General features: G+C 39.1%; 1 protein-coding gene across 1 annotated transcript in view; it reads right to left on the bottom strand.

Annotated features, from left to right (window-relative positions):
* LOC122814193 (inaD-like protein) overlaps positions 1–12865 on the bottom strand; it is a 464245-nt gene that overhangs the window by 389197 nt on the left and 62183 nt on the right. Inside the window, exons 2-3 of the mRNA XM_044086799.1 lie at positions 6659–6700; positions 6384–6565 (exon numbers count right to left, since the gene is read on the bottom strand). Coding sequence (XP_043942734.1) covers positions 6384–6565; positions 6659–6680 — 204 coding nt within the window. The 5' untranslated portion in view covers positions 6681–6700. The remainder of the gene's footprint in view (positions 1–6383; positions 6566–6658; positions 6701–12865) is intronic.

Here is a 12865-nt window from a genome sequence, read left to right as displayed (position 1 = left end):
CTGCTTTCCATTCGTTTCAAAGGAATTCAGCAATTCTTTTTATAATAAATAGCTTTTTATGCAATTTAATGTACTTTTATGAATATGTTGGGTAATGGAGGGGGGTTTCTACAATAGCTCTGAGGCAAGTTTTATCCATTTTACAGTAACCGTTCACCTTTGGACTTATTTTAATAGCGGAAAGAGGGTTACATTAGGATTTATTACTTTTACAGCTTAGTTGTAATTAGTTAGATTAATATTAGTGTAGATATTCAAAATTGGTTTATTTTGATGGCAATGCTGCTTTTTGAATGGCTAGTTGCAGAACATGTTTCATTTGATTTTATTTCTCTCATTTCAAATTCAACACATTCAGTATGGGGGGAGTATATCATAACTCATACCACACTATCATTTATTGCTCATAATGTAATACATTTGTGACAAGTTTTATAAAGACTACATCTGTACATGTTTCCACAGCTGTCTTTTTCGCCCTTTCTTTTCTGCAGAATAGCTGTTTATAGTGACATTTTAGGCTCTGTGGCAGATAACGGGGGCAAAACAGTGAGCAATCAACACAAGCAGAATGCTACAAAGAGAGAAAATGTATTTATTTTTAATGACCCGACCCGGACAGCTTCCAGTCAGTACCAAGGTTCTACAACCTTGCAAAGTATATAGCACCAGAATTCAAAGCATGACGAATTTAAACCCCCTACCCCAGCAGTATAGGAAATGAACGTGTATGCACACAATACTATTTACTTTGCACAAATGACTGATTTACTGTGGATCTGCACTATAGCAAGTAAGTGTATGGACACTGAAAGATTGAGATCTTTGAGCTTTCAGCAGTTAATTATGCACAGAGTTTCAATTTATTTTCACATTACTTGAATATGGGGGTGGAAAAGTGTGTGTGTGTGTGTGTGTGTGTGTGTGTGTGTGTGTGTGTGTGTGTGTGTGTGTGTGTGTGTGAAATGCCTGCCTGGTTAACAGACTTGGCAGTATAATCAAATCCTATAAATTTGCTACAAGGGGCAATAGCCTATAAATCACTGAGGATTGCAGTCTGAGTGTCACAGTTTTTGGGGTTCACAAAATGCATCTTAATGCAAAACACATTGTTCTGTTAACTTTTTACATGGCAGAGTAGTCTGCTCTTATTCATACCCAATTTTACAGAACATCTCTGCTTTTGCCTCATATTTAAGCTCTGCCCTTGAGTTAATATATTAAATGACAGAGTGTCTTGGGGCATCCAGAAATTTGGTCTAGTCTCCTCAATGGTCCCATGGATCACAAGCCTAATAACTACCTACAAACCAGATTAGCTATGGTGTAAAGGAATTAAATAGATTATAGTAAACAGGAACATCATATTAGCCATGTTCCTTGGAAGTGATCCATGGTTTACTTGTTCTGCTTAATGTTTGTCAGTGTGTTTATTATTTTGTTGTGAATAAATTGGGCAGCGTAAAGTCTATGAGTTTAGTGTTAAAAATGTATTCTTAGTTAAAATACTAATCCAGCTTGTGCTTTGCAGGCACACAGGTGTGAAATGCATTGTGCTTGCACTGCAAAAGTTTACCTAGCACTTAGTGCAGATGAATAAGGTTATGAGCCCTTACAAGCCTAGCCATATTTATTCCAAATTGCCCCAACTGTTGGTAGCTAGGTGAGTGAAGTTCATATAGGTAAGGGTCTATGGTAGCTACTAATGACTTCATCTGTCTGAGGGACATGGGTTACACCCCAGGAGTATATATGCAGTCAACCACTCATTGATCTAGGTTGTGTTTGAAGAGGGCCAGGGAGCAGCTCTGTTTCATGTGGATTGGAAGCTTGTTCCAGAAAAGTGGCACTCTCTGGGAGATATATTCATCTCTCCCGCATGACCTGCTCATGTCAGAGGCTAGGTTAAGTTCCCTGGAGTGAGCGACTCTCGTGCAGTTTCACTTCCGAATGTGTAGCATTCCATCAGGGCCAAGTCGGAGACTGCCCTGTAAGCTAGGCACAGATCACCCCTTAGCGACCTGTAGGAGACAAAATACAGTGACAGGGATTTCAGTCTTCATAGGTTCATAGGATGATACTAGGCTATTGGCCCAGAGGCCCTTATAAGCCTAGCCAAAAATTTCACCTTTGTTCCAACAAAGTCAGCACCTGTTTTCCCTGTCCAGCCGGGACACAGGTGGGATCCCAGGAGTATATTTTCTGTTTCCCATCCAGTCATCCAGGTTCCTCCTAAAGAGGGCTAGTGAGGTACTCTGCTTGACATGGAGTGAAGTCTATTCCACAGCTGGGGGAGTCACTGGGACACAAATCTATCCTGCCAACAGGTTAAAAAATGTCACCGACCAGGTTGAGACTTTGCGTGCGGGCTGTGTGAGTGGAGTTTAACTGATGGATATGCTCAACTCCATCAAGGCAGAGTCTGAGACGGCCTGTATGCCAGGCACAAGTCACCCCTGAGCAGTCTGTACGAGACTGAGAAGAGGTACAGAGCTTTTAATCTATCTGTATAGGATAAGTGTTTGAGACCCTGGATTTTCCTGGAACCTCTGTGGTCTCTCCAACTGCTACATGTGCTTGGCAAGGCACATGCCAAAGGGGACATTTTACTCGATAATGGGTCTGATAAGGGAGGAGTACAGAGATTTTATGACCTCCTTGTTCCTGGATGAAATAGCCTGACTTATAAGGTGGGCCATGTAGAAAGCATTCCGTACAATGGAGGCAACATGGTGGTCAAAAAAGTCAGGCTGCTATCAACCTGGGTTCCCAAATCCCTCACTACTGACTGCGTGCTTAAGTACATTGTTATTAATGTGATATTTAGTGGGGACACCATATTCCCCAAAGTGGATAATGATGCATTTCTTGCCATTCAGTTTAAGGCCATGCTTCTGGCACCAGTCATTAGTTTGGTTACGGCACTCTTGGAAGATGTTCACATCACTAGGGGAATTTATGACAGTGCCCAGCTTGCGGTCATCTGCAAACTTGTTCAACCACAGATCACTGGTTCTGGCTTGCACCTCAGAAAAGTATCTCTCTACAGAAGAGGCCCCAAGACCAATCCTTGGGGTATGGGTCTACTACTAGAGGTGGCTTCCCCTATTTTGACTGAGTGGGTTCTATCAGTGAGCCAGTTAGCTACCCATCTGGTAACATATGGGTTGATGCCTTGCTGGGAGAGTTTATCTATTATGCCCAAGTGGGGAATAGTGTTGAAGGCTTTGGGTAGGTCAAGGTAGGCAGTGTGCAGTGTCTTGCCCTCATCCATGGCTTTGGTGACCGTTTTGAAGAAGGTGACCAAGTTTAACAGGCATGATCTCCCTTTGAAAAAAACAGATTGACAATCTCCAAATGCTTGATCCCACACATTGTCCTTGTTTATAAGGTCCATGATAACGCGTTCCATGACCTTGCTGATGAGGCTAGTTAGGCTGATGGGTCTATAATTGCCTGCATTGGTGGACGCCCCACCTTTGTGCAGAGGGATGACAGTGGCTGTCCTCCATTCTGCTGGGACAAAGCCAATGCACAGGCTTTGGTTGAATAGGGTGCCTAGTGATGCTGAGAGCTGTTTCCAGAGTTCATGCAGGACACAGCCAGACATGTTGTCAGGTCCCATGGAGGCCGTATTTTTTGCCTTTGACAGGGCATTAATAACTTACTCCCTAGTGATGAGGGGAGGAGGTCAGGTGCTGGGGATGTCCTGGTTTATTGATGGGCGGGACAGGGGGGTGAAGTTTGCATTGAACTTGTCTACTAGCAGGTTGGCTATATCTATGGTGTTTGCGAAGGTGGTATTCTTGACCACCAGTTCAGAGCAGACTTGGGAGTTACCTTTGAGACTGCGGACATATGAGAAGAAGGCCTTGTAACTGTCCTTAGTGGATGTGGCCAATTTGGACTCTAAGTTAGCCTTAGAGGATTTTTACCAGTGACCTTATTTGCTTGTTCAGACAAAGGAGAGATTGCTTCCAACTTGGCACCTGCTCCTTCTTGGTCATGGACAGCAATTTTTTTCCTTTTATTACAGAGTATGTTTATTGCTGCTGTCCATCAGACAGGCTTACTCTTCCTTGATGAAGATGATTAGGTCTTGTCTGGTATTGTTGAGTCCATGCAGCTATATAGGTGCTCATATAAGTTTTTTTGGTGTAGGTTTGGACATTAGTGCTCGATTCAACTGAAGGGATTGCGGCTGTGAAGCTGCTTATACCTGCTCTCAGTAAGTTGTAGCCAGCTTTGGAAACGTTTTTTTTCTTTGGCCCTGGCAAGGCAGGGGGGATCAGGGGAGATGGTGACTTTGAAAGTGATTGTTTTATGGTCGGATCTTAGCAAGGAGGATGACACTGTAGGGGTGCTACAGTGGCTACTCATGTTGGTTAGTACCAGGTCTAAGATATTTTCACCTCTTGTGGGGGTGTTGACCAGCAGATGCAATCCACTGGCATTGACAAAGTTGAGGAATCTCTGGGCATTCATGTTTGAGCTAGAATAGATCTTCCACTCTATGGTTGGGTAGTTAAAGTCACCCAGGATCAAGGTAGAGGATTGAATCTTGATGGATTCAAATAAGTCCAGACTGGTGGAGTGGGCCTCCTGAGTCATGGTTGGGGGTCTGTAACTAGCTATGATTTGAATAGGTGTTTTGTCAACAGTTAACTGCACCTGGAGTGTCTCCTGTGCATCATACTATTTGACTAAACTAGAGGTGTGTATGTCTCTGATAAATATTGAAACTCCACCTCCTTTGGCTTTGTAGCCCTCTGTTTGGCATCTGAAAGTATGGTAGGACAAGTAATTTCAGTGACTGCGCAAATGTCAGCATCTTCCAGGGCGAGGAATGCTTGCAATGAGTGCAGTTTCATGTTAAGACTCCTAGCATTTAGCAGCATGACCTTTAAATTTAATTTAGAAGAATTTTTCACATTGGTAATTCTGTCCTCAGGACTTTGCCTAAAAAAGGCACTATGGGGGAGGCAAGAGCCTTTACCAGAAGCCTGAAGCCCAGGGGAGACAAATGAAGGCCACCTCTGGCAAAGCATTGTGATCTGTCAAACATGTCCTCCCAGGCTGTCATGTACTGGATCTCCTTGGAATGACACCAGAAAGTAAGCCAATTGTTAAAGTCAATAATTTTCTGTTTGTACTGAGGCATCATTCTGGGTGACAGCAGGATGCTGCTTAAGGCTAGGGACATACCTGTCTGGACACATATTCAGTGAGCTCAATCATGTCTCTATTCATATAGTCCAGAGAGGCAAGTCTCAAGTCATTCACACCAACATGGACTATGACAGAGTTATAACAGTAGCTGTTGAGAAACTTGAGTGCATGAGTGATATGTCGGATTCTAGCACCTGACAAGCAACTTACTGTGACTTTCCCTTTGTCTAGCCTGGTGAAGGGCACATGTGTGTGTCTCAAGATAGAGTCTCCTATGACTAGTATGCTGGGGTTGTGGCTAGGTCTTAGAGGCTGTGATTCACAGGCATGTGTACTACGTGTGGTGGGCTGTGATGTGCTTGTGTGCTTTTGCCTCGGAGATCTCTTTTGATTAGAACCTCCACATATGTAGGAATGTACTGTACTGGTATGAGCGGTGGCAGTGTTAGAAGTGTGATGTTTGTGGTGTTTGTGCAGACAACCTTCTCAGTGCCAGATGTACTGGTCTCTGGTTGAGACAGCAAAGATTCTAGGTTCTGAATGCAACTGCATCTCTCACATATTGTGTTCCTAGGTGGTAGAAGAAGAGGGTTGTCCATTTACATGAGGCAGTTGCTACACTGTCTCAGGATTCCCATATCAAGCAGACAAGCAGGAGAAACCACAGGAAACTGGCCAACCTTGTCCGTTTAGTTCAATGTAAGATATGCCCATGTTTTTACATAGGCAAGACGAATTGTAAGTTAAAGGACAGAATATTGAAACATCTGTCAGTGATACATTTAAAAATATACACAATGCGCTGTATCAACATACTGAGTAGTATCCTGATCATGTATTTTCATTTATGGTTATACAGAAAATAAAGATGAGCATTACAGGTGGAGATGTAGTTAATCACACGGAATTTAACGAAATGAAGTGAATTACAGAGTTAGGAGCTGATCGGACACCAGGCGTAAATGGCGTTATACCTTTAAAGCCAAATGTGTATAAGTGCTGTTTTAAAGTTTGGTGTAAAGTTTGTGTATTTATCTAAAGAAGGGCCTGTCCCGAAAGTGCTCATGTTTTATTAAAGTATTTTAATTAAGTCCATTTATATGGCCTGCTGGTTGCTTGCTCCATTATTTTATTCATTTATTTTATTTCCTGATTATTAGCAAGAGTGATTACAAATGTGACAAAATAGGACATAAATCCAAATCAACTCTCACCTGCTCCTTCAGTTGTCTTACAGACTGCTGTAAAGTCAAGAGCTGACAAAACGAAGGACTCTTCAATGTACTACACAAAATGCTCAGTTTCTGACTGTGAGAAGAATCTCCTTTTTCTTTCAATTTTGCCTGCAAGCGATCAATAGCCTGCAAAACCTTCTGCTTCTCTAATGTAGAAGTGCCTTCAAAAACAAGTGTAAATAATTCTGTCAAGTCTGTTTTAAATGACATATCAACAAAAATTAGTAGCATTTAGAATGATAAAGCACACCTACCTGTAGAAGGGTTTTCTGGCATGGCTACGAGTAGTGAGTGATCTTAAAAAAAAAAAAAAAAAAAAAATCAACATATCACACACAGAAGCTGTATTCATGTGCCACACAGAAAAGTCAGTGTATTATCTAAAGTGTATGATATGCTTATATACAAAAAAGAAAAAAAATGGACTTTTGGGAAGTTGAGAGAGAACTAAAACTGCAACAACACTATGTGAGGCCGAGGCATTTATATAAAAAAACAGACTGTGGTCATGGTATCATACTTCTGTACATACACATAAGTTGTTATCAGATAAGTTACTGTTTACTGGAAGTCAGCAGAACTACGTATGCACAGTACTGCCAAGGTCACTGCTGTGAGAATCAAACTTGGCATTCAACAGAAAGGAATCACCTTTCCTGTTTAACACAACAGTAGTCACAATTTTATACTTGAACATTATATACTTTATCAAAGTTATGCAAAAAAGTGATACCTATACGAAAACAGCATTTATCCACATTACAAATACATAAATTGGATGAACAGTTAACATTTTGGACTGCAACAACTTTTGCACCTGTGGAGAAGGCTGCATGAAAAAAAACCTGACAAGTACTTTCAATTTATTTACTATAAAAAATGTGCAATGTATGGATCAGATGAATGGTTTATAAAGACCTATACAACTATGAAGAAATGATGACAGCTACTTACTAAGCTACACGGGGGAAAAATTTATAAAACACAACCCTCAAGTCTGAATTATTTTTTTTTTTTTGCATTTTTGTGCTAAACTATAGCAAATTATTGTTTAGTTGAACAGCTAGATACAGCTATTTTACTAACATAAAGCCCATTCGCTTTCTAAGGTTATAGCTGACTCAGAACATTGAAATAACATATAGAAGGGTTCATACGAGGGGTGCAGCATGATAAAACATTGCTTAACCACAAAGCAAATGTAAAGCAAGTTACTCTGACAAAACATTTACCCAAATGAAATATTATACTAACCACTATAAGCTGTAAGATCTTTTACAAAATGTATATAGGATGAGCCCTACACAGTCTGTGATACTTGTTACTGAAAATACTTGAAACAAAAGAGTGGAAAAGATGACAGCCTGATGCCAAGGTATATATTATTCAACTTACCTGATGAGCAGAGTTTGCCTAGTGGTGAGTGGATATCAGTCAGCTAAGGACAGCAGACAGAATGGTCTGTGACCAGAACTTGAGGTGGAGGAAAGCTGTGTCATTACAGAGACTCCTTGCCAGGACCAAAAGAATCCCTCTGCAGTTCTACACAAATGTTTAAGGTGTGCTGCAGATAGCCAAGCTTGTTAAAGTACAAGCACTGTACCACAAACAGCTTACTATACAAGATAACTTCCTAGAGAAATAATGACACCCTAAAAATAAAGGATTAGCTGCAAATGCAACAGACATAACCGCCCAGCTGTTACTCTTATATACACCAGGACTTGGGTGCATTCCCCAACAATGTTACTCTTCCCCAGAATTAAGGGATCTACTTGGTGAATATTTACACCATGGCAGCAATGAAAACAGCCCAAGGGTAAGCTATAGAGTCACAGAGGTGTTGTGAGGTCTACATGTCTATAGGGAATGGCAAGAAAAAATACCTGAAACAGAACTTCAGAGAACAAATGGACAGACAAGTCTGAATGTGCCAACACTCACCATTTATGAGGAAACAAAATAATCTTTAAAGTGATGTTGTATACAATTTGAAATGTTCAGGATATGGCTAGGCCAGAAACTGCATTAAACAGACATGTTTGTTCATATGGCATTCGCAGTACAAGTGCTGAAACAAAAACAATGTCCAGATTTCCTAGGATGCACACTGCAAGGTACACGTTTGCTCCACTGTGTTTTTATACTCGTGATGTAAGCAATCAAGCAACATCCCATACAAAATTTGACACATTTTCATCCAAGCCTTTTTTTTCTGGAGTTTTTCCCCCAAGTCACAACATGTGGTAACTAGTGAGGCAAGGCTTCTTTTTTAACACAACTTACCAACATCATAATAAGAATGGGTAAAAAGGACAAGCATTTTAAATGTTATAAGTTACTGCTTTGACAGCAGGACAAAAATGGCAGCATATCTACCTACGTCTTTAATGTGGGATGTTGAAAAGCTGTACAAATAGATGCACTTCCTGACTAACTTCACTAATTCTAAGATCCTTTTCAGCCATATTCCTAGCCAAAAGCAATAGATTTAACACAAGTAACAGATACAGTGAAATAAAGTTACTTAAAATTACACACATACATGTTACCAAAAGTGATAATTAGCCATACCTGTTTATACAATACTTAGAACATTGTTTGATGCAGGAATATATCTTACACATTAGTTATCTAGTTATGATGCAGTGCTAAAAAAGCAGGGAATGGGAATAATTTATTATTAAATTGGAACCACAAAGGTAAATACTCCACTTATAGCATCTCAGGTTCCTAGCAGGGGAAAAAAACATAACAGAAAAAGAGCATTTACTTGACAGTTAAGATAGCCAGCATCTACAAAACATCTACACTCATGCAGTGATCACGTATTCCTTTTATTCGGTTTAAAACTTGTAGAGGTTTTGCAAATTTCTAACTATACATGGATGCGGACTATAAGAAACTGGGAAAATCTTGGAAAATTATTTCAACTGTAATAAAGAAGTAGGCTTCATGAGTTTGAAAACCCTGTGAATCTGGATCAAAAGGTAACATTATAATTACTAACAACCTGTCTACTGGCAAGACAGCAGCAGTATTCCACATTCAGAATTTTAAATATCAAGACAGCAAAAAGGAGAATCTCTCTAGCAGACAGTGGCAATCAATTTGCTTTATGCAATTAACAGTTTGCAATTCTCCCAGTTACTGCCGTGTGTCATGATATCTAGAATACAACAGTTGTTCAACCTGTATTATTGGCAGGGTCAAGGATTTGAAGAGGGTCAGCAACTCTGAGTCTTCCAACTGTACTAAAGATCAGTGGGAAATAGGTCTTTGTGTTGAAGGCTACCTTTCTACGAGAACCCAGTGCCAGAGAACAAAGAAAATGTTTTGAAGATGCTTCTGTACTTAACAGGAAGTCCTGCCTGCCTTCAACCATATACATACTTAAAGTTTAAACAAACTTCTGGCGGGATAATTTAAGAACATGGAAGACATTTCTCCATCTTTTACTGCTAAAATGTTATATTTCGAACACTGTAAAAGAATGTCTCGATTTCCATTACTCTACCATACCTCAAAAACATGATATATTGCTCCTTTTTCACTGAATACAGTAACGTTTTGAAACAAGAAACATTCCCATCCTGGCCAAATCCATACTGGGGAAAAAAACTGCTACAGTACAAATCAGACACTGAGCCTCCAAGACAGAGAGTACTGATCATAATACATGCCTGGAGACGGTACTAAACCAGTTATGGACTTTTCTACATATACAAAAGTAAGTGTACAGATGGATCTATAATTTACAACTAAAATTTCGAGAAAACAAAAAAAAAAAAGCCACCAGCAGCAAATAGACAATATAACCAAGGCAAGCTGCTGTAAACGCCAATAACTAGTCCACCAGATAAAATAAAAAGATTTATTAAATCCACATATAGATGAGCGCTTTCGTCATACAGACTTCAACAGATCTACAAACCATTTAAAATTCCATGCCATTTATAGCTAAAAAATGAGTCTTAAAAGTTAAAGCTATATATTATAAGTATTGGTTTTCATTTATTTAATATTCATGAGTTGTAATGTCACATGTTCATTTTTCAGCTATAAATGGCATGGAATTTTAAATGGTTTGTACAACTAAAATTTCAAAACAATGGGCCACATTTAGGAGAATAGCAAATAAACTAAAACACTGTTAAAGATACTTGCAGCATGTAATCTTCAACAGCAGAGAACATAAAACTGCTTTACAAAATACAGACTCAATGATCCCACACAGAAATAATAGAATGTTCCTAATAAACAAAAGCAGACTTCAGTATAGTAGCATTTGCTTTACTTGTAGAAAGCTGCTACTGCCAAAGATACTGTCTGCACTGATTTTTTTTTTTTTTTAAGTTTAATTATGAATTTCATACTTGGCTTCCAGGCTACATACACCACCTACTAAGTGGCATCTCTTTCCTCCAATACCTGGTTAACAAGACATTTTAATGGCTGGAGGTAGGCCTCTTTCAACAGCGAAGCCAAGTAGACTTGTACACTCGTAAGATTATTTTAGACTATTTTGCTGAAGAACACCTACAGCAGGCTGCATTTGTGAAAATGACTGCTTGCATTTACTTTTTTACATGCTTGGTATATAAACTTTATAACCAGCTAGATGGAAAGGTCAGAAATTGCAGAAGAAAAATTAGTGTTGTCTGTATGCACTTTCCTCCAGCAGCAGTTTCACTGGCTACTTAAATGGCTGTGATACACCTTTTCATTTAGAAGAGGGGATCACTGGTATTTTACACCTGTCAGCTCTTAAGCAAACCAAAGGAAATGTGTGGTATAAAGGGGGGGGGCACATAGCATGGGTAGGTTACTGAGCTGGAATGAGTAGAAAAACAAAGAAATTAGTTGTGCTAGCTACACATTCCATTGTGGTACTCATTTGCATCTCATCTTAACACCATACTCTACTGTCATCAAGTAATATCAAAATCTGCAGTATATTAAAGGCTGGTTCATGTGCTCATTTATATGTAGCACTACAAATGTAGTGGGGCAAGCATAGCAAAGGAAAGTATTACCCGATTCAGTACAGTGTGTGTGTGTGTGTGTGTGTGTGTGTGTGTGTGTGTGTGTGTGTGTGTGTGTGTGTGTGTGTGTGTGTGTGTTCTCATTTAAAAAAAAGAAGTGACTGGCTAAAAGGGATATGTAAAATATATTAAAACTACACACCTAAAATACATATTCCACAAAATAGCATATTAAATAAGAAAAAAATCATGCCGTTTCATAGCAATAAGATATGATGGGCTGTGGAATGAACATATGATACTGCAATGCCAAGTATGTATTATCATCCTCTCGACTCGCACATCACATCACCCTAGATGGACATACTTCTGCATGCATTATTTCTCACACAGACATGCATATATCATGGTTAAAAAATTAAATTCCCAAAGGTAATTAAGTTCAGAAGCTCATCTCTAAAAGGCTTAATTTAATACTTGGTGATTAAAAGTAAACTGCTGTTAGTATAGATGTATTTAAGCATCACATAACTCAACTATAATGCTTGCTGTGTAATATGTACACCTGCATGTGTTGAAGGCAGAAGCCATACTCATCACCCACATTTATTTATTTAAACTCTAAAGCTGCACAATGCCAGAGACAAATTAATACTTTGGGCGGTATTCATAGTCCAGGGCTTCGCATACTCGTACAGGTGATATGTGAAGAGTTAGGATGACTACGGAAATATGGAGGACTTTTTTCTGAACACACTCTCCATCAGAAATGCTTTACATCGGGGGCAGAGCCTAGATGGTCAACTGAGAGCAGTAAATTTTGAGAGCTCTATAAACAAGTATAATAATATAGGAAAATCTTATTAATTTTCAAGCTTAAAACTTCAGAAATCTATAGATAAACTACTAAACTACATAAATAGCAATTTTGGTGGAGATGTACAAAAATGTTCCTGTCAAGTAACTTGGAGATTTATTAAGTCACTGAATATGAACAACTCAAAGAACTCTCATCCAGATGTTGCTTTGAAAACAGAACTGCAAATGACGACATCTACCTTAAAGGAACTATCTTTGAAGATGGATGGCTTTAAAAAATGACTTTGAAAACCTCAAATTAAAATTCTCAAAAAACAGACTGATACTCTTAAGGAACTATTACAGCAACACCATACAAAAATAACAAATATAGAGACTTCTCTAAATGACATTGAAGGGAGACTCAAAGAGGAAGAATTCCAAAAAGAATTTCTGCTTAAACAGAATACATGGCTGCTTAACAAAATAGATGACTTAGATAACAGGGAAAGGAGAAACAACATAAAGATCTTTGGTCTGCCTGAAAACACTGATGGTGAAGACATTATTTCATTTTTAACAATCTGGATTCCTGAATTTTTAGACTTGAAAGAGGGACTTTCATTTAGGATTGAAAGGGCACATAGAGCACTGAGGAAACCTGCTTCTAACTCAACA

Source organism: Protopterus annectens, chromosome 10.part0 (genome assembly GCF_019279795.1).
Source record: "Protopterus annectens isolate FY-2018-M chromosome 10.part0, PAN1.0, whole genome shotgun sequence".
Lineage (NCBI taxonomy): Eukaryota > Metazoa > Chordata > Ceratodontiformes > Protopteridae > Protopterus > Protopterus annectens.
This window is presented reverse-complemented; position numbering and strand designations above follow the sequence as displayed.